The sequence below is a fragment of the Leucoraja erinacea genome, chromosome 1, assembly GCF_028641065.1.
Source record: "Leucoraja erinacea ecotype New England chromosome 1, Leri_hhj_1, whole genome shotgun sequence".
Lineage (NCBI taxonomy): Eukaryota > Metazoa > Chordata > Chondrichthyes > Rajiformes > Rajidae > Leucoraja > Leucoraja erinaceus.
The window spans coordinates 169,357,679-169,376,049 of NC_073377.1; the positions used below are offsets into that span (position 1 = coordinate 169,357,679).

At 42.5% G+C, this 18,371-nt stretch overlaps 1 protein-coding gene across 2 annotated transcripts; it reads right to left on the reverse strand.

Moving 5' to 3' along the window:
• Nucleotides 1-316: 316 nt before the first annotated feature.
• Nucleotides 317-17,845, reverse strand: LOC129704657 (short coiled-coil protein B). Of its 2 annotated transcripts, none has more exons than XM_055647935.1 (4): nucleotides 17,764-17,845; nucleotides 9,333-9,404; nucleotides 2,454-2,537; nucleotides 317-1,122 (listed from the first exon to the last, which is right to left on the reverse strand). In XM_055647935.1, exons 1-4 carry the CDS (start codon nucleotides 17,828-17,830, stop codon nucleotides 980-982), a joined length of 366 nt encoding a protein of 121 aa, XP_055503910.1. In that variant the 5' UTR covers nucleotides 17,831-17,845; the 3' UTR covers nucleotides 317-979. The 2 variants fall into 2 exon arrangements, with proteins under 2 accessions (XP_055503910.1, XP_055503920.1); XM_055647945.1 differs by lacking the exon at nucleotides 17,764-17,845 and adding an exon at nucleotides 15,533-15,566.
• Nucleotides 17,846-18,371: the final 526 nt, after the last annotated feature.

Genomic DNA, 18,371 nt, shown 5'->3' on the forward strand with positions numbered 1-18,371 from the left:
TGCAGACTGAATCACAGAGGATGCAGGCTCCAGCCTGCTCACAGCAGCTACATATTGTTTTTTCAGAAGTGTAAATTCTGTCTCACAGGCATGGGAGAAAACTACGACAGGGAATCTGCGAGATAGCCCTTAAATTAATTCTTGCATTCCTTAACCTTTGATTTAGTTCTGTATAACATATGCTTCAAATTCAGACCGAGGCAGCCAAATCATTTTTCAATGGTGGTGGCAATGTGTTTCTTGGAAACATTTGTTAAATGCTAATTAACATGACAGAGTCAGCCACTTAATTTGAATTGAAAGAAGCATCGTACCCTTGTAACGTAAAAAATAAGCTCACATTTTAATATGACAAATACAAACAACACCATAGAATTATACGCATTATCTCACGATACACAAAAGGCCATTGTACAATTTTTAAATATTCATGCAACTTCCGCTCAGCATATGTAATGTTAAGACAATTCAATTTACTAAATGCTAATATGATATTGCACTTTCTTTTCTCTCTTAATCTAAACTACACTTTGCATGTCAAGTTAAAAAAACTAGACGTAACAGCAACATATAAATTACTTTGATTCCAGGGCTCCAGTCCTAAAAATGTGGACTTGCTGTACGAACACAGTTATAAAAAGTTTAAAAATGTGAAGTTGTTAATGATGGATATCTGAAAACAGAAAATGTTGGAACTCTTGAGGTCAGGAACATTTTCCCTCTCTCCACAGATACTGCCTAGTGAGTATTTCCAACCAAAAGATACCTATGGAAACATTTAAATGTTAAGGATTCTGCTTCACATGTTACTACGGTTAAACTTGTTAATAGGGGCTAACCAGCGGTGATCTGCAGGGTTTTCAATAATTTAATCTTCAGTTAATTCAGGTTATGGAGGTCATTTTAGAAAGAATACACCGTCTTAAAAATGTAATTCCAGACACATCCAGAACATATAACGTGTACATCAAGCAAGCCCTCACTTCCGCTTGCCTTTTGTGTCAGTAGTTTGGAAAACGCTTGAAGCTGACATCAGGTTTTCTATGTACTGTCCAAGAACTTGGTTTTCAGATTTTAGTTTCAGATTCTCTTCTTTTACAGCATCCACACGTGCAGACAGCTCTGAGTAGGAAAAATGAAAAATATTAAGCCTTACACGCTGATTGCAATACAAAACAGCAAAACTGTGGCATTGTATGTACTGCAATATTTTAAATTGATGCAGAAACAAACGTTGCCAACTCTGCTGCCAGTCACTACAGGCAATTGGTTTTTTTATATTCTCAGTTCGGGTGAGGGGGACAAAAATAAAATGAAAGCAACACCAAAAGGTTCATTTTCTAAAACGATCTCTCCTTTGTATACAGTTTTCCCATTGAGATTTAAAGTGATGGTATTATGACACTGAAGGATGAGGATCGAGGACAATGCTTTCAGAGTCAAACGGAACAAAAACAGGCTGTTCAGCCCACCGTGTGTACGCTGACCATTGTGTACTATTTATACTAACCCTATTTAAACTAACACTTTGTTAATAATGTTCTGTGCCTCCAGATTCAAGTAATCATCGAGCTATTTTGTGAATGTTGTGAAGGTCTCTGCCTCCATCGTCTCTGGCAGTGCAATCCAGATTTGGACCACTCTCTTTGAGTGAAAAAGTTCTTCCTCAGATCCCTTTTACCCCTACTACTGGTACAGAGGAAAGTTTCCCACTATCCATCTATCTGTGCTCATCATTTCATATCCCTCCTCAGCCACCCTTGCTCCAAATATAACAAACACAGGCGATCCAGTCTTTCCTCATTATTGAAATGCTCCATCCAGACACCATCCCGGTGAATCTCTTCTGCATTGTCCAGTGTAATCACGTTCCTCCTGTTGTACCAGGACTATACACAGAACTCCAGCTGTGGCATAACCAATGGCTTGTAAAATCTACCCATCACCTCCCTGCCTTTATCATCTTTGCTCCTGCTAATGAAGGCATGCCCTTCTTCACCAATTTACACATCCTGTACTGCAACCTTCTGGGACCCTTGGACAGGTATGTCTCTCCTTTCCTCAGGCTTCATCATTCATTATGTGTGTCCTCCTGAAGTGCTTCACCTCACATTTAACAGCTGCCACTGCTGTACCCACATTACCAACCAATCTATATTATGCTGCATTTACTGAAGTCCATGAAGACTACTTTAATTACATTGCCCACATCAATATTTGTTGGTCCATTAATCTCTCCACTGTACAGTTCCCTTCACCAACACCTGTCCCCAGTTCATTTGATTGGCCTCTAACATATGCAAAGTTGTTGGAGGGGGTCTGAAAGTAGTAGAAACGGCAATAATTAAACAGCTGGACAAACATCTGGAGATAGAAAGGTGAGGGAATGCCTTTACACTGAAGACTCTGGAAGATTCAAAGCATTGGTTTCACCAAAGATATATTACATTTACCTTCTAATGTATGTTGTAGTTCCAAAACCTGGTTAATCAGTCGCGTCTTCTCTTCTAGTTCCACTTGACTCTCTGGGTCGATGACTGGGATGGGAAGATTACACAGATTTACAAGTTATAAACACAGAAAGCATCCTGCAAACTAGAAATCAAATGGGATTGAAGGCAACTAATAGCCAACATATTCAGTTACTTCAACAATAAACGCTGCCATGTTGCGCTCCTCTCATTCCTCTCATAATTATGAAGACATCTATAGCTAATTTTTCAAATGTTTTCAAGATGAAAACCAAAATTGTATAATTGGCCAAGGCTGGATCTAGATAATGAGCATTGCGGTAGTCTTTGGCTAGAATCATTTATACAGATGCTGTTGCAGTGGGTGGCCTGAATGAAAACATCATTTGTCTAGCTTGCTATGAAGTCCTCAGTATAGATAAAATCGCTCTGAAAAAGACAGGTCTGAACACTAATTACTAGTTTAGACTGCCTCAAAAAGAATTGGAGTTTCCCCCAACACTCCCTCAGTCGATAGAAACTATCATGACAAGTCTCAATTACTCAATGGATCTAAGGACTCCCCAGAACACAGCCCTTGATGTGGAGATCACTGTTTGTAGAGGATTTCACGCTGCAAGGCTTTCTAAACCTCACACAATTGGAACTACTTGCTTTTAGACACGTACTGGTCTTATACTTGAGTAAATACAAAGGTGCTGGACTAAACAATCAGTCTGAAGAAGGGTTCTGATCAGAAATGTCGCTTGACCAGTCCCTCCAAAGATATTCAGCATATAATCCTCCAATACTTTCACAACCTCCATCGGGATCCAACTACTAACCACATCTTCTCATTTCCACCCCTTTCTGCTTTCCGCAGTGACTGTTTCCTCCGCAACTCCCTGGTCAACTCGTCCCTTCCCACCCAAACCATCCCCTCCCCAGGTACTTTACCCTGCAACCGCAGGAGATGCAACACCAATCCCATTACCCCCCACCCCCCCGCGACTCCATCCAAGGACCCCAACAGTCTTTTCAGGTGAGGCAGAGGTTCACTTGCACCTCCTCCAACCTCATCTAATGTATCCGCTGTTCCAGATGTCAACTCCTGTACATCCGCGAGACCAAGCACAGGCTCCGCGATCGTATGTTGAACATCTCCATTCAGTCCGCCCTAACCGACCGGATCTCCCAGTTGCTCAGCACTTTAACGCCCCCTCCCATTCCCAATCTGACCTTTTTGTCCTGAATGAGGCCCAGTGCAAATTGGAGGAACAGCACCTCATATTTCACTTGGGTAGCTTACACCCCAGCAGTATGAACATTGACTTCTCTAACTTCAAATAGCCCTTGCTTTCCCTCTCTCCATCTCCCGACCCTTCTCAGTTCTCCCACCAGTCTTACTGTCTCCGACTACATTCTATCTCTGTCCCGCCCACTCCCCTGACATCAATCTGAAGAAGGGTCTCGACCCAAAACGTCACCCATTCCTTCTCTCCAGATATGCTGCCCTTACCTCTGAGTTACTCCAGCATTTTGTGTCTACCTTCGATTTAAACCAGCATTTGCAGTTCTTTCCTACACCTCTAAAGATATTGCCATACCCGCTGAGTTCATCCAACACTTAGACTTTTGCTCAAGATTCCAATATCTGCAGTTACTCATGCCTCCATTTTACACTTCCTTGAACACAACTGTAGTTTCAAATCTACTGGGTAAAAAGAGAGCAGAGAAACTAGATATTTTTGGGTTCACTTTATAGTAAGGCCAAAGCCTAACCTTTTGTAGAAAATTATAACCACTTTAAAGTTGTGGGTTTGACCCGAAACGTTGCCTATTTCCTTCGCTCCATAGATGCTGCCTCACCCGCTGAGTTTCTCCAGCATTTTTGTCTCCCTTAAAGTTGCAATATGTCTTTAGATAAAATAATTAACCCCAGTGAAAGATCGACAGATAATACTGGCACCATACGTTGGATTAATGTTGAAAATGGTCATATTAAAACGAGCCATATAAAAATTTAGATGTTAAAAGACTGTAATACTCAATGTTGTGATCATAGTTAAAGCAGTTTAAACAGCATTGTCCCGCTTTCTTAAACCTTGTTATTTAATAACGGGGACAGTTGCAAAAGTATAACTATATGTAAAGTTTATTTTTTGAATAAGATTATTTATGGAGTTTAAGTTCCACCTTGTAGGGTTGTTCGTGGCAACTAAAAGCTTGCATTCGTAATGATGCCATCTGAAGTGGAAGCTGAAGGAGGAAGTGAACATTCTCTACACAGAGAGGAAAAGTGTGTCTCCTGTTTCCACACCTTTTAAGAGACAGTCCTGGAATAGCAATAGCAGAAGCCACAGCAGATTGTCTGTTGGCCTGTTCAGCCAGGTGCAGTATAGAAATCTAGAGAGTTTTCCTTCCAACACTTTTGTAAATCCATTCCAAATATTTACGGAATTATTCTTCCATAAATACCTCAAATGCTATTGATTGGGGGGGGGGACCAGAACATCAAAGCTCTTAATGTTTCCAAATTATCAAAATATTCCTGCCATATCAATAGTATTTTGCAATTACCAATGAATGAACAAAAGATGCCCACCAACAGCCCAAAATCTACATTATGGCTCCTACTTCTTTGTAGGGGACTCCCACTGCATCGCTGGTATTTCCCCCTTTGTAAAATATTATTAAAAAGGAAGGATATATTTTAAAATGTATGAATAGCAAACAGTGGTAGCCAGGAAGATTTAGGCATTTTAATCACTATTGCTGCTAGTTCTATGTCAGGATTAACAACATAACGTTCCAGTCTGAAGTTTCAAATGTGATAGAGAGGGGGGTAGCATTACTGGTTATGGAGAATGTCAGAGGGTTTAAGGCCAGCAGGTTCAAAACCAGCAGGTTTTGTGTGGATGAAAGATAAAGATGGCAAGGTTCAGGATTCTGGAATGACAAGATATTGTAAAATTAGTCAAAAATAAAAAGGAATTATATGAGTTTATGTAAGGTTTCTGGCGGCGGTGTCCAGAGTCCTGGGTTCAGCCGCGGGCCGGCGGCTGTGTGTGCTGGACTGGAGGTGCGGCAGCTTCGACCACCCCGGGCCGCAGTGTTTGAACCGGCCCGTTCGCGGGGTTCGGTGAGCTGCGGGACTGCTTGTACCATCGCCCGGGGGGGAATCGCCTCAGCGCAGAGGGGGAAGAGGGAAGAGACTGCAGCCCTAAGATTTTTGCCTCCACCACAGTGAGGAGGTGTTTGGAGGACTCACTGTGGTGGATGTTAATTTGTGTTTATTGTTGTTTATTATTGTACCATTGTATGTATGACTGCAGGCACGAAATTTCGTTCAGACCGTAAGGTCTGAATGACAATAAAAGAAATTCATGGTTTACCAAGATGGAATCTGGCAAGGTCCTTGAGGTAGATAAGGAAAACAGGAAAGTACACAAACATTAGGAGAATTAAAAGGGGACATGGAATGACTTTGGCATGTCGGATTGAGGAGAATCCCAAAGCATACTATACATACATATGGGGGCATGTATTTTATACATACAAGGGTGCGTTAATATTCTAGGACATGTTGATATAAAGAGAAGGATGTGTGTGTGCTGAGAAACATTAAGGTGGCTACATTCCCAGGGCCTGATGGAATAGGAATATCGCAGGATACTGAGGGAGGCAAGGGAGGTGATTGCTGGGGCTTTGTCAGATCTTTTATATGCTTTCCCCCCATGCTCAAGGTGTCAGAAGATTTAAGAATAGCCAACATTGTGCTCTTGTGTTAGGAGAGTAACACGAACAAACCAATATATTATAGGTCAATGAGCCTTACATCAGTGGTAGGAAAAATATTGACGATTCCTAGGTCTAGGTTTATTATTGTCACATGTACCGAGGTACAATAAAAAGCTTTGTTTTGCAAATACCATCAAGCCAAACTCAAGTACAGTTGATAGAGAAAAGGGGAGGAGATAGAGTGGAAAATATTGTTCTCACCATAGTAAAGAATCAGTTCTATAGACAAAATCCAATGTTTATGATGGGATACGGGTGAATCAGACAGTTCCCTAGCTTATGGAAGGACCCTTCAGTATGATAACAAAGGCGGAGAAGCTGTTCTTGAGTCTGGTGGTGCACGCTTCCAAACTTCCGAAGGACAAGATTTATTCGCATTTGTAAAAGTGGATAGCTTTGTACGGGGGGTAGGGGAGGATTCTGTCTCACAAATTGGATTTGAGTTTTAGAGGAAGTGATGAAGATGATTGATTAGTGTAGGGCAGGGGGTGGTGTCTACATGGACTTTAGTAAAGCATTTGACAAAGCTTGTTAAGATAGGCTGGTCCAGAAGATTAAATCACATGGAACTCACAGTGAGAGTTGGTAAGATGGATACAATATTAGCCAGATCTTTGAAGACAGAGATTTCACTGGAAGTGTGTGACCAATAGTATTCGTAAGGATCAGTGATGGGACCCCAGTTGTTTCTGAATGGAAATAATGTGGTCTAATTAATAAGTGCAGATGAATCAAAAATTGGTGGAATGAGGGAAGGTATCAAATTATACAGCAGGATACAGGCAAGATGTAAATTTATGTGGAGAAATAACAAATGAAGATTATTCTGGACAAATGTGAATGGATTTTGTGAAGACAAATGGGAGAGGAAATTAAACAATAAATGGCAGGACTTAGGAGCATTGATGGAGAGAGATATTTAGACGTTAGAGATACAGCGTGGAAACAGGGCCTTCAGCCCACCAACTCGACTAGTGATCACCCCATACACTAAACTACACACACTGGTGACAATTGTTACAACTTACTGAAGCCAATTAACCTACAAACCTATACATCATTGATGTGTGGGAGGAAACCATGCAGTCACAGGAAGAATGGACAAACTCAGGACAGACAGCCAGCACCCATAATCAGGTTCGAACCCAGGACTCTGGCTCTGCAAGGCAACAACCCTACTATTGCCCCTGTGCTGCCAATCTTGTTGTGCTAATCCATAGCTCCCTAAAAGTTCATAGCATGGACAAGAAGGCACATAGTATGCTTGCTTGCATCAATCAAGGCACAGAATGTAAAAGTCAGGAAGTCATGGTACAGCTGTACAAAACCCATTTTTATCTTTTTCACATTCCCCATCAACAAATTTGATTCCTTGCCAACACATTACACCAATGCCACGTGCTTTAGTTTATGCAGTGTGGGAATTTAACAAAGACATTCTGAAAATCCAAATACACCATATCCACTCATCCTCTTAGCTATTCTAGCTCATCTCAAGATGCAAACAGGATGGAATAGATTTGATTGCTAAAGAATATATTTTGTGCCATGGACCTATGATGATGATTTTGAATTTTATGATGTGTACACATAGGAACACAGATGCTGTTTTAAACCGAAGATAGACACAAAATGCTGGAGTAACTCAGCGGTACAGGCAGCATCATCTCTGGAGAGAAGGAATAGGTGACGTTTCGGTTCCAGACTGAAGAATCGGAAGAATGGTCTCGACCCGAAACGTCACCCAGTCTCCAGAGACACTCCAGCATTTTGTGTCTATCTTGAACTTGATGATGTTTAGTTGAAAAAATATTTCCTCTCCTCTAGGTCTAGAGGTCATCAAACAATCCGATAATCTGAACAGAATGGAGAGGATAAAGGTGGTGATGCCAAGAAATAGTTGGGTGCTGCTACTTATGTGGAAACAGATGCTGTGGTGGAAAAGAGGGTCAAAAGGTTTGCAAGTCTTTGGATTTCACTATCCCAGAGGAGTGTGAAAAAGATTCAATGTATACATGGACAGGGCTGTAACATGAAGCTGAAGTAGAAGGTCAGATGAATAGTAGAATGGGCTCATACAAGTATCTGTAGATGTTGGAATCGTGAGCAAAACTTAAAGTGCTGGACTAATTCAGCTGAAGAAAGGTTCTGACTCAAAATGTCACCTATTTCCTCCAAAGATGCTGCCTGACCTTGTGAGTTACTCCAGCACGTTGTGCTTCGAGGTAGAATGGGCTTGAAAATAACTCGTGCCCCGCCGTGCATTCTCTGACTAAGGAACAGCACGGGGGTCTTGGGCAACTCTTCTCTCAACTAACGTCAGAAAAACAATTAACTAGTCATTCACTTAACTGCTGATTAAACGGGCGGCAAGGTGGCACAGCGGTAGAGTTGCTGCCTTACAGCGCCAGAGGTCAACATTTGTAACAAGATGGACACGAAAAGAAGAAGCGCCAGAGACCTTCGTACCTGCACCGCCATTCAATGTGATCACGGCTGATCATCCCCAATCAGTACTCCGTTCGTGCCTTCTCCCCATATCCCCTGACTCTGCTATTTTTAAGAGCCCTATCTAGCTCTCTCTCCACCGCTCTCTGAGGCAGAGAATTCCACAGACTCACCACTCTCTGTGAGAAAAAATGTTTCCTCGTCTCCGTTCTAAATGGCCTTCCCCATATTCTTAAACTGTGGACCCTGGTTCTGTACGGAGTTTGCACATTCTCCCTGTGACCTGCGTGGATTTTCCCCGGGTGCTCCAGTTTCCTCCCTTTAGCTCTAAACTGAACTATTAATTAAGCATGCAACCGCTGACTGTGTAGACATAGAAATGTTTCCGAGATAAAATGTAAGTTCTAACAGCTCCAATGGTTAGCACGAGACTGGAAACCTGGTGACGGAAAGATAATATTGTGGCAATGTGGTCACCAGGTCACAGGTAATACTAGAGTAGAATTTTCCAATCTCCACTTTCCCTGGTGGAGAGGGAACAGTAAACACATTTCTTTCTATGAAAAATAATAATGGGAAAAGGGGAGAAGTTACATTTTGAAAGTTATTACAGTCATTGTGGATTTTATATACCTTCCATATCAGCGTTCATTGTAAGCAGCTCACTGTCAAGATTTGAATCAGAGATTGTTGATCCAGAATCCACTGAAAGGAAATACAAAAGCAAAAGTTTACTTGTGGATACAAAAGATACCAGTAAAAGATCTAGCTTCATTGTATCTGACTGACTAATCCATCACGATGTCAAAGTCCATGACCTCTACCAACAGGAAGTACAAGGGCAGCGTTTGCATTTTCTGGTGCAAGACGTGCATCGTCCCAATTCTAAAATATGTTGTTGTTCTTAATCCTTCCAGGGTCCAAATCACAAGCTCCCTACCATCGGAACCCTGACAGTACCTTCACCAGAAGGACAGCAGTAGGTCAAGGCGGCAACTCACCACCAAAGCCAATTCGGTGCTGCCAATAAACCCTAGCCTTTCCAGCAACGCCCAAATTCAGAAACATTCATGAAAAAAACTTGGTAAGTACAACACCCAATATAGACAAAAGTCACCGGTCTAATGTCCAAACATCTGGTAAATTATACATTTTTAACACAAAGCAGTGGTGGAAATCTGTTATGTAATCATAGAGTGTGAAATCAAGCTATTTGACCCAACTTGCCCACACTAACCAACATGTCCCATCTACATGAGTCCCACCTGCCTGCGTTTGGCCCATATCCCTCTAAGCCTATATTATCCATGTAACTGTCTAAATGTTTCTTAAAGTTGCAAAAGTACCTTCCTCAACTACCTCCTCTGGTAAACCTATGTCCTCTGGTTCTTGATTGTTACTGACACTGTACTGAGTACTGATTGTTACTCAATATCAGTTGGAACCAAAGATACTAGAGCTCCTCTAGTATCTTTGGTTGGAACAGTACCGTAGATTCCCCCCCTCCTGATCACGATCTAATGACCTGCTGGACAGTGTGTAAGTATAGTGGTATCAGGTGACAACAGGATTTTTCAACAATGATGCACAGTTAATGTCTAAAAGCCTGAAAATACCATGTTCAAACCATGAGGAATACCATCTAAGAGATGGCTGCTCAACAAATAGAAGGCTTTCCCCAGCAAAGGAACCAGATTTAAAATCAATAAAAATCCTCTTTAAAAGTAAGGAGAATATTTTGGATGAATTCGAGAAGGCAGTGTAGTGATTGGTATTGTTTATTTACTTTTGAACCAATGATATTAAGTGTCAAGCTAATTGCAGATTTCTATTCTGAAACACTAAAAGCCCTGTCCCACTATACGAGTTCATTCAAAGAGTTCTCCCGAGTTTGCCCTGATTCAAACTCGGAGATTTACGATAACGGCCACTCGTCGGTACTCGGGGCTCTCGTGGACATTTTTCAACATGTTGAAAACTCTTCACGAGTCTTCCTGAGCTTACCTGCCATTAGCGAGTCTTCCCGAGTACCTGCCGTTAGCGTTACGAGCCGCTAAGAGACGTCCCCGAGCTCCGACGTACCCGCTACTTTCATTCTCTGTGCTTACCACGAGTTTGATTTATTTTAAAACTCGGGAGAGCTCTTGAATGAACTCGCATCGTGGGACTGGGCCAATACTCTGTTTTGCTCTCCATGGCCGCTGCCTGACCTGGTGAGTGTTTCTGTTTTTATTTCAGATTTCCAGCATCAACAGTCATTTTATATTCAATTATATTGCTCAGGTTTTGTGGAGAAATTAAAGTAAATTCTACTATTTATAAATAGTACAAATTAAAAAATACAATTGGGAAGTCAATACATAGTTCTGCTATAATGCATTATACCTCACAATATAGAAAGTCATGTTATTAAAACAAATGTTAATGGAGAAAACGGGCTAGAGATACTCAGATTCACAACAACAGAGTGAAACTAGCAGCTACGTTCCGAATAGACAATGGCGTACGATTACTGCAGAAACGTTACACAGAAAATCTTTCCACCTGGACTGTTCTTTCTCAAGACAGCTTTTTTGCCACTTTACAACTTCCAAAGTAACTTTTAAGTGGTTGTCTAATTCATAATCAAAATCGCATCAAAACCAATTTGATCCACCTAATACAAATAGCAGTCCCTAATTCATCATGTTGCGTATTAACTAATTAGTATTATGGAAGCACAGATTATAGTGGAACTATATCTACACCCAGTATTCAGAAAGGCAGTATCCATTTAACACAAACATCAAACCCAAATACTAATTGCAGCAAAGGCACATTGGACAAATGAGAGAGGAAGCAAGGAAGGAATCTTTTATTTATTTTTTAAATGACTGCCTTGCCAAGCTGGTAATTTGTTCCAATGGAGACCAGTCACCCATAGGCAGATTACTGGTCTTGTCAAATTTGCCTGCAATATTCAACCTCATCATACTTTTGGCTGTAGTTTCTCAATCATGAAGAGCAATTGGTCCATGCTTCTGGTTTAGAGGACATAATTCCCAGCTGCCCCAGTATGTAGATCTCTGATCCCACTCCATGGTGTTATTCCTGTTGACTCCCATTAGAAGATGTCTTTTAAGGATGTAGTCCTGCAGTGATAACTGTGAGAACTGGCAGCAGCTGAATTAAATTCCCAAGGGAACCATCATGAAGGCCACTACAAGGACATGAGGGTATTGGAAGAAGGGAAGTGGGGGAAGGAGGGCGGGAGCTAGAATGGGACAAAATAGTAGATGCTGAGTCCCTGGCCGGGCAGCAGAAATTGCACAAATGCCTTTGGAAATTCCAAGCTTCTATTTCCGTCAACTCCACTAGAAAGTACATATAACTTTACACATTTCCACCTCTCCCTTGCAGCAGCATCACTTCTAGAGAGAGTTGCTGCTCCAAGTGCATGGAGCACCACCTGCATGGTTACTGTTGAAAGACAATTGGACAGGTACATGGACAGGTACATGGTTTCTCGGCGTCCATATCGCTGCTGATATCTCCTGGACAGACAACACGACAGCGGTCATCAAGAAGGCTCAGCAGCGGCTGACCTTCTACCGCTCGTCCATCGAGAGCCTGCTGACATACTGCATTACAGCATGGTATGGCAGCTGCACCATGGCAGACAGGGAGAGGCTTCAGAGGGTAACTAGGACAGCACAGAAGATCATTGGCTGCCCTCTCCCCTCCCTGATGGATATTTACACCTCCCGCTGCTTTAGCAGGGCAAAGAATATCATCAAAGACAGCTCCCATCCTGCATTTGGACTGTTCGACCTACTGCCCTCTGGAAGGCGCTATAGGTGCATCAAATCCAGGACAAATAGACTCAGGAATAGTTGTTTTCCGAAAATTATAACTACTCTTAATTCACACATGCACTGACTTCACAGCCCAACACCCGGACTTCCATCTGTATATATGTATATAGCGCCGCAGAATTGTGCACCTACCCCCCCTTCTGTTTTTGTTTTCTGTTTCTTGTTTTTTGCACTAAATTATATGTATGCACCGAGTACGAGCAGCTTTTAATTTCATTGTACATGTATAGTGACAATAAATGGCATAGCTATCTATATATCTATATATCTATATCTATAGGAAGGGTTTAGAAGGATATGGGCCAAATACAGCCAGGTGGGTCTAGTGTAGATGGGGCATCTTGGTCGATGTGGGCAAGCTGGGTTGAAGGGCCTGTTTTCATGCTGTATGACTCTATGACTTAAGGAGAGCAAATATCCCAGATTCATAACACAGCCTGGTTCTACCACCAGCATTCGACACCTGCAACACATTCTTCTGCAATTACTTTACCAAGAATTCTGAGAATGCCAGGCCTGATTTATCTTAACCTTGGCTGGGATTTATTAACAGAACCTTCGGCCTTAGTGAGTCAGCTGTTCTCTGATTTCAAGATTCAATAAAGACTAAGCACCACAACCTAGGTCAATAGTTCTATTTTTTCAGGGGGTTAAACATGTTGGCCTGGAACACCCACGCATGTTTGTGTCCATTATGAAAGATTGTCATGAATGTGCAGAAGTGCCAGTGTGTTAAACCTAGCAAATGCTTCCATCCAGGGAAAGCAGTGTGAATCCCAATGTTTCACTCAGCTGTTGGCGGCCATCACTGCAGGGCCTCATTTCTAATGGGAGCCAACGGGAAAAACACCATGGAGTGGAGACCGAGACATACACACTGGGGCAGCAGGGAATTCTGACCTCTAACAATGTGAAAAACAGAAACACAGAACAATGACCATACCCAAAAAGGATATCAGATCTCAAAAGATTACATAGAACATTGAACCATTCAGCATAATAACAGGCCGGTTGGCCTACAACATCACTGCCAAATATGATGCCGAGGTCAACTCTTATCTGCCTCCACATAATCCATATCCCTCCATTCCCTGCATATCCATGTGCCCATAAAAAAATCCCTTAAATAACACTTTTCTGCCTCCACCACCAACCCTAGCTGTGTGGTCCAGACGCTACCCACCTTCTGTGTAAAAATACTTATCCTGCACATCTCCTTCAAACCTTGCCCCTCTCTTAAAGCTATATCCTCTAGTATCGGCTATTTCCACCTTGGGGAAAAGGTTTTGACTGTCTACCCTATCTATGCCTCTGATACTTTTATGTACTTCTATTACATTCCTCTCAACCTCTGCTTTTCCAGAGAAAACAATTCTAGATTGTCCACTGCTCACTCTGAAGCTACATTTTAGTAAGGAAAGGCAAAGTTAAAGTTTGCATTGAAATAACAGTATTGGTAAAATCTCAAGCCAGTCCACTGATTCTTATTATTCTGCACAGTAACAATAGACTAGCTCTCCTGTCCACCATATCTATGCATCTCATAATGTTAAATGCTTCTATCAGATTTCCCTCAATCTCTGGCGTTGCAGAGAAAACAATTTGTCTGTCCATCCTCTCCCTCCCTGTAGTTAAAGGCCCCTAATCTGGGTATTATTCCGGTTACTCATTACATCAAACTGAGTTTACTGGCCATGGCATCTACTGCTTAATCAGGGAAGCACTGCCATTGACAGCGTGTACTTTGGTTAAGGTAGCAGATCCACAGATATACATTGCTGCATTCTGTCCAAAATACACTGCTATTTATTTTATACATCAGTCATCTCTTTACCACCAGTGAGCCGCAAACTGATGCATAACACAGAAGCCTGAAATACTACTGGGGTAGGGTCATGACCCATTGTTAGAAAGTACAGGCGTAGATGCTGTCAAATACCTCAGTGATTTCTGGTCTGATAAGCCTAAAACTACAGATGCAATGCTCCTAGAAAAGTTCTAAATCAAAAACCACTGCCAGTGGTATGATCATGGTAAATATCTACTAAAAATTTGTGTTTAAACTAAGCTTAAATAGGGTGAAATAAGATGACACAGTTGCACAGCTAGTAGAGATGCTGCCTCACAGTGCCAGAGTCCCGAGTTCAGTTTTGACCTCAGATATGGCTTGTGTGGAATTTTTACATTCTCTGTTAGCTTATGTGCTTACTCCTAGTGTTCTGCTTTATTCCCACGTCCCCAAAACATGTCAGTTGATTATTTAATGGGCCACTGTATATTGCCCATGCTATACAAGTGAATGGTGGGATCTGGGGGAAATTGTGGGAATGTTGGGAGTATAAAGAAATTGAGTTAATGTAGAATTTGTGTAGAATTAGGTGTTGATTGGATTTGGTGGGCTGTTGCAGGGCCTGTTTCCATGATGTAGGATTATATGAAGTCTCTGCTGAACTATTGATATTGTGCAAGCAGAGCTTCCAACAACATTCAAAAGTGGCTGCAAGCAGATGAGTGCCATCAAACAGCCATTCCAGTGGGACCCAAATGATTGTTACCAAACTTCTGAATTCACTGGGGTGGAACCCTCTCCAAGACAGACGTGAAGCTCACCGTTTGACATGTTTTTACAAAATGTTAAATGGTCAGCTCGACATAGATTACAAGACCTACACCAAACCCAAACCAATTAGGAGCAGATGAGGGCATTCGATCCAATTTGTGATCCCAGCTACAAAGACAGATGTGTACAGCAATTTGTTCTTCCCCCGCACAATTAAAGCATGGAATAGTTACCCAACCAGATGCAACTAAATTGTAAAGTAGCTCATTCTTCCCAATAACCCTTTCTGGCTTCTCCACCACCTCCAGTTTAAATTCAATTTGGAATATTTTGGAGGGCCAAGAAACCAAGATATGGTGACCTGCTCTTTCTGTGGATGTCAATCCAGCCAGTTGCCAGCCTTGAATCTTGCACCTTACGTGGATGTTGCTGGAGCATGATGCTACACTATGACTTGACTTCACAAATCTACAATCCAAATGCCATCAACGATGCTGAACAGTTCCAGAAGTGAGGCATGGTGTAGGTGTGTACTCTTGGGCAGGTACAAATGGAATATTCTTCACAATTTGCTGAAGAAAAGAGTGGTGTAAATCAATGTGCAATCTAAATATCTCGCTGTGCAAATCTAAACTCCAAATATGCACTGTTGTTGCTCCTCCACTGAAGGGGGTTTGTTAAATCCGGACAGGTCACTATGGTCTGGTGGATGGAAACTGGGCCTGGGGATGGGGTTAGGGAGTCGCTGGTCAGGGGTTGATCCAGGATCCAGGATCCAGGCCTTGTATCCCGGTTCACCACCTCCTCCACCTCCCTCCCTCTATCCCCGGTGTCCAGTGTCCGGTGCCGGCCTGCGGGCCTGGTCTGGTCTGGTCTGGCCGGGCCTTCCCGTCCCGTCCCCGCCGACACGTGGCCGCCTCTGTCTGTGTGTGTGTGTGTGTGTGTGTGTGCGGGGCCCAGCGCCTCCCTCCCTGCCTACCCCGGCCCATCCATCCACTCACCTCCCCGCCGCCGCCGCCGCCACCACCGGCCGCCGCTGCCCGAGCCGTGTCTCCGGGTGCAAGGACCAACGAGCGGCTCCCAATGAGGGGGAGGAGGGAGGGAGGTAAGGAGCTGCCATCACCCAGGCGGCCGGTAGAGGGAGGGAGGGAGGCCCGGCCCGGCCCACACAACACAACACAACACACAGGGAGAGAGTGGAGGGAGGCGCTGGGCCCCGCACACAGACACACACACACACAGGCCCCTCACCCTCTCAACCTCTTTGCTCTCTCTCACACACACACTCATTCTCTCACACTCCAATTCTCACACACACACACACACTCATTCATTCACACACACACTCATTCTCTCTCACACTCATTCTCTCACACACACACTCACTCATTACACACACACACTCATTCTCACACACACACTCATCTCTCACACACACACACTCATTCATTCACACACACTCATTCTCACACACACACTCATTCTCACCCACACTCATTCTCCCACACACACTTATTCTCTCACACACACATTCTCTCTCTCACACACACACACTCATTCTCACACACACACTCATTCTCACACACACACTCACTCTCACACTCTCACTCTCTCTCACACACACTCATTCTCTCTCACACTCACATTCTCTCTCACACACATTCTCTCTCACACTCATTCTCTCTCTCTCACACTCATTCTCTCTCTCTCACACTCATTCTCTCACACGCACTCATTCTCTCTCACACTCATTCTCTCACACTCACTCTCTCTCACACTCACTCTCTCTCTCACACACACTCACTCTCACACACACTCACTCTCTCTCACACTCATTCTCTCTCTCACACACACTCTCATTCTCACACACACACTCATTCTCTCTCACACTCATTCTCTCTCTCTCATTCTCTCTCACACACACTCATTCTCTCTCACACACTCATTCTCTCTCACACACTCATTCTCTCTCTCACACGCACTCATTCTCTCCTTACTATTCACTGCAATTACAAACATACAGCAGCATCAAGTTAAAAATCTAATCTTACCCCTCTTTTCCACAACTTTTTCTTTGAATTAAAAACTTATTTTCATCAGCAAGCCAACTCAAGCCAGCTATAGTGGGCAATCATACTACACAATGTTATTGCCACGTCACCATCGCGCCACGGGTTTTAAACGTTTGAGAATGTCCGAGCAAATAATTTTCCACCCATCTCTTCAATCCTAAAAATGTGGCGTAATAAAAGGCTAGAATACAGCTTCACAGTCATGAATCAAGAGCAGCTGAATGGGGCTGTAATGAAGATATGGGATCAAGGAGTCTATCTTTGTGATACGACAGAGCTTTTGAATGGGAGCTTAGTGTGAAAAAAACATTTTCCACATCAAAATAGTTACAGAGGTTTGTGGCTATGAAAAAAAAAAGTATTTTCCCCAATGCACATACATTTGATGTGTCTCATATGGTTCTTGATACAATAGCACAGCATCCTAACAATGCCCCACATACTAATTCCTGGGTGGATCTTAAGTCCTGGGTGCACAAGGTTCAATGTGTGTGCTTTGAGAGGAATTGAAAACAAGGACCAATGCTTGTCAATTCCCTGTACTTTGAGTTACTGGTTACCCATTAACTACACTTTACCTGAGTCATCAGCCAGAGAAATAGTTGTGAAGGTGTTGTCCTCTTCTAGATTTTCAGCGTGATCCATGATTTGCTTTCTAAGTTGGTCCTAACCATCAAACACGAGCTCAAAGTGAGCTGCTGTGGATCTGAGTTAAACTGAATAGGATGCTCAGCAATGAATAATTAAAACTGTACCTGCTACCTTGATACTTGATCTTCTCCTCTTCAGCAAACTGGTTAAAGGTTACAACTAATGGCTGAGTAAAATGAGTTAAATAGAAAAAGCTTTGTACTTCCGTTTCCTTGTCATTAAATTGCACCATAATTGGTAAGAATAATTTAAAATTCATGTACTAGTGTTCCTTTTGAACAGTTTTGCTCACTCTAAAGCTACTATTTTGTAAGGAAGAGCAAAGTTAAATTTAATGCATTGAATTAATAGGACATGGTAGGCTAAATGCCTAGATAGTCCAGTGATATTTTTATTCTGGACAGTAACAATATATGACGGGTTGCACGTGAAATAAATTTTGCTTCAGAGGCATTTTCTTTTTGTATGTAAAAACCCACTTGAGAACCATGGGCGATTTAAACATTTTACAGCCAGATTTATCACTTCTGAAACT